Below are 4,062 nucleotides of genomic sequence, written 5' to 3'. Positions count from 1 at the left end.
TCTTTCTGATGTGCAGGGCAATGTATTATTGCTACCTCCCTGGGTCTATGGATGGCTTCTAATAAATCTAAAATTTCCTGTTTGTTTTTGATATCTTTCCCAGCAGAAGTCAACAGCCCTCTCTGTCTATAGATAGCCCCATGTATATGAGCGGTGGCGAAAGCGTATCGGCTGTCAGTGTAGACATTGAGTCTCTTACCTTCAGCCATCCTTAGAGCCTGGGTCAGGGCAATGAGTTCTGCTCGCTGTGCAGAAGTGCCTGTTGGAAGTCCGCTGGCCCACATGATCCGGTCATCGTCTACTACTGCAGCCCCCACCATCCTCTTACCTCCCATGATGTAACTGCTTCCATCTGTGTACCAGGTCAGGAGTCCCAGTCCCTCTAGGGGCTGATCTCGTAGGTCCTGGCGGGTCCCTGTCTCTTCAGCCAGTATCTCCTGGCAGGTGTGAAGCACTTCTTTCCCCGAGTCAGGGAGCAGAGTAGCCGGGTTTAGGATGGCGGGCGGGGTGAATTCCACACGATCGTGATTCAGGAGCAAGGTTTGGTAGTGAGTCATTCTGGCGTTCGACATCCATCTTTCAGGTGGTTGCCGAATTACACTCTCCAGCGCATGGGGAGCAACCACAGTGAGTTTTTGTCCCAGTGTAAGTTTGTCAGAATCTTTAACTAAGAGGGCCACGGCCGCCACTACTCTCAAACAGGCAGGCCATCCACTACTTACTGGGTCCAGTTTCTTTGACAAGTAGGTGACAGGTCTCTTCCAAGGTCCCCATTGTTGGGTCAGCACTCCTTGAGCTACCCCGCTCCATTCATCCACGAAGAGGACAAACGGCTTTGTCACGTCCGGCAACACCAGAGTGGGTGCCGACAGGAGGGCCCTCTTAATATCATGAAAGGCCTGCTGTTGTTCAGATCCCCAAACAAATGGGGCCACCCCTTTCGTTAGGGGATACAGGGGGGCGGCTAAGGTAGCATACTCGTCCCACTCCTAAGTCTACTGTTCTTCGGGTAGTCCACAGTATACAAAATCCTGCCATCCCCAGAAACTCGTGAACCTGGCATGGAGTAGTGGGAACGGGGATCTGTGTCACAGTCTGCTTTTGGGCTTCAGAGGGCCATCTTTTCCCTTCCCTCAGGGAATATCCCAAATAAGTCACTTGTTGCCAGATCTGTGCCTTTTTGGCAGATACCCTATACCCTAGTTTAGCAAGTTCAGTCAGAAGGGCTCCAGTGGCCTCTTGGCAGGCTTCCCAGGTAGAGGTTGCTATTAATAGGTCATCAACATACTGCAACAAGGTTACCTGTGGGTTGGAGGCTCGGTAAAAAACCAAGTCCTGGTGTAGAGCCTTGTCAAAGAGGGTGGGCAAATTCTTAAATCCTTGTGGCAGACGAGTCCAAGTCAATTGCCCAGTAGTTCCTGTGGAGGTATCTTTCCACTCAAAAGCGAACAGCGGTTGGCTATTCTGGTGCAGGCACAGACAAAAGAAAGCGTCTTTTAAATCTAGGACTGTATACCAGGTGTTTTCCAGGGCCAGGGAGCTTAGCAGATTATAAGGGTTAGGCACAGTGGGATGAATGTCCTGTACCCTCTTATTAACTTCTCTTAAATCTTGCACTGGTCAATAATCTCCTGTTCCCACTTTCTTTACGGGCAGCAAGGGAGTGTTCCATGGGGATTTACATTTTACTAATATCCCCTGTTCTATAAGCCTCTGGATATGGGGCCTAATTCCATCTCTGGCTTCTTTACTCATTGGATATTGTCTCACATTTACTGGTAAGGCTGAAGCTTTCAATTCTATGACCACAGGGGGCTGGTTCACAGCAAGCCCCATACCCACCATCTCCGCCCAGGCCCCTGGGAACTGGTCAAACCACTCCTGACCAATTCGGGAGGGTTTTGGTTCCTTAAAAAGGCAGTATTCATCCTCTAATTTTATGGTCAACATACTTAGGCTCAAAGGTTTCTTTTCTCGATTAGTCACTTGAGTTTCTTCAGCTTGAAAGGATATTGGGGCTCCTACTTTGGTCAATATGTCTCTTCCTAACAGGGGTGTGGGGCACTCCGGTATGACAAGGAATGAGTGGTTTACTCGTCCCACTCCTAAGTCTACTGTTCTTCGGGTAGTCCACGCATATTGTTTCTGGCCCGTAGCCCCGATCACCCAAGACTTTTTGCCAGAGAGGGGGCCCCTAGCTTGGGTCAGTACAGAATGTTGAGCACCAGTGTCTACCAGGAACTCAACGGGTTGCCCCTACACCTTCAGGGTTACTCTGGGCTCGGGGAGGGGCTCTGAGCCCAGTCTTCCCTAATCTTCATCCTCTAGCAGAGACAACACCTTCTTCGGAGGTCCCCTCGGTGGCTTCTTAGGGCATTCTTTCACCCAGTGCCCCTTTTCCTTGCAGTATGCACATTGGTCCTTCTCTAAAGGGGTCCGGTTGCCCAGGTACCCTGTCTTGCTAGCTCTGCCACTAGAGGGTGGGCGTCCCCTACCTTCTACTACTGCGGCCAAGATCCTTGTTAAATTTTTCTCATGCTTCCTGTCCCTCTTTTCCTCTTTACCTTCTCTTTCCTTCTCCTTCCTTAACTCCTTCTCTTCCTCAGTCTCCCTCTTGTGATAAACTTTTTCAGCCTCTTTCACTAAATCTTTCAGTGATAAATCTTGTAGGCCCTCTAATCTCTGAAGCTTCTTCCTAATGTTGGGTGCTGATTGTCCGATAAAAGCAAGGGCCACTGGAGTGCTATGCTCTTCAGAAGTAGGATCAAAGGGAGTGTACTGCCTAAAGGCTTACATCAGGCATTCTAAGAACACTGCGGGTGCCTCAGTGGCTCCCTGACTGACCTCTCTTACCTTGGCCAAATTAGTGGGGCGCCTCGCGGCTCTGTGGAGACCCGCCATCAGAGCCTGGTGATAGATGGTTAGTCGCTCACTACCTTCTGGAGAATTAAAGTCCCAGTTGGGTCTGGTCAGTGGGAACCCCCTCTCTATATCAATAGGGAGTTGCGATGGTCGTACGTCGGCTCCAGGCACATTCTTTCGTGCCTCCAGGAGGATCCTTTCTCCTCTGTGGTGAAGAGCACCTGCAAAAGCTGCTGACAGTCATCCCAAGTGGGCTGGTGAGAAAACATATGGGACTCTATCAGCCCAGTTAGTCTCTGCGGTTCTTCTGAAAAAGGAGGGTGGTTAGCTTTCCAGTTATATAAATCGGTGGAGGAAAATGGCCAATACTGCAGAGGTTGGAAAGGTGGGTCCCCTTCTTCTCCGAGGATGGGAGCCCCATAAGACCAGAGAGGAAAAATACCGGGGGGTCCAAGGTAGCCCCTCAGCGGCGCTGAGTTCCCTGGGCAGGTCCTGGAGCCGGCCCTACTGCCTCAGCACCAGGGACTGGAGGTGTCGGCAGTGCCGGGGCTGGGGGGGCAGGAGGGGCAGGAGGGTAAGGAGGGGGATCATCAACCATGAGTAAATCTTGAGTGTCTGGGTGAACTTTGGTGGTCTCTTTTTTCTTGCTCTGAGGTTGGGTCTGGGCAACTAAGACCCGAGGGCCCATTTTCTTTTGCACCCAGGGCTTTACCGAGGGTGGTGGATTCTCCACCAACTCCTGCCAGACTGCAATGTAAGGTTGCTGATCCGGGTGTCCTTGAGGCGAGTCCTGGAAAACAACAGCTTTTACTGCTAGTAAAATGGAGAGATCGAAGGTCCCCTCCAGGGGCCACCCAACATCAAATGTGGGCCACTCGGAGGTGCAGAAAGTCTGCCATGGTCTTTTCTTAACTTCTACTGACAAATTATGTGCCCTCATCCTTACTTCTGTCCAATGATCTAGCATCAGACTGAGGGGGGTCGTCACTGTCTGTCCCATTGTCAGTATAACAATTATTAGACACGTGAAAGACACAAAAAACAGAGACACACACAGATTAGACACATGGCGGCCGCTCCTTGTTTTCTTCAAATTTTTGACCAGAAACCGAAAGGAATCGGAGGGTTGATATTCTTGGAGCCCGAAAATCAACCCTATCTCATCAGATTCACCTTGCTGAAAAAACAGGTGAGAGGTCA

The 4,062-nt window shown here is 50.5% G+C and overlaps 1 protein-coding gene across 1 annotated transcript; it reads right to left on the bottom strand.

Moving 5' to 3' along the window:
- Nucleotides 1–468: 468 nt before the first annotated feature.
- Nucleotides 469–3,862, bottom strand: LOC140846726 (uncharacterized). Its single transcript, XM_073224315.1, is given in 6 exon segments — nt 469–576; nt 723–902; nt 1,303–1,464; nt 1,771–3,065; nt 3,068–3,307; nt 3,310–3,862. Coding segments are annotated over 6 exon segments (2,538 nt in total).
- Between the last annotated feature and the right edge of the window lie 200 nt (nt 3,863–4,062).

Source organism: Manis javanica, chromosome 16 (assembly GCF_040802235.1).
Source record: "Manis javanica isolate MJ-LG chromosome 16, MJ_LKY, whole genome shotgun sequence".
Classification (NCBI taxonomy): Eukaryota; Metazoa; Chordata; class Mammalia; order Pholidota; family Manidae; genus Manis; species Manis javanica.
The sequence above is the reverse complement of the archived record's forward strand: the minus strand, read 5'-3'. Positions and strand labels throughout refer to the sequence as shown.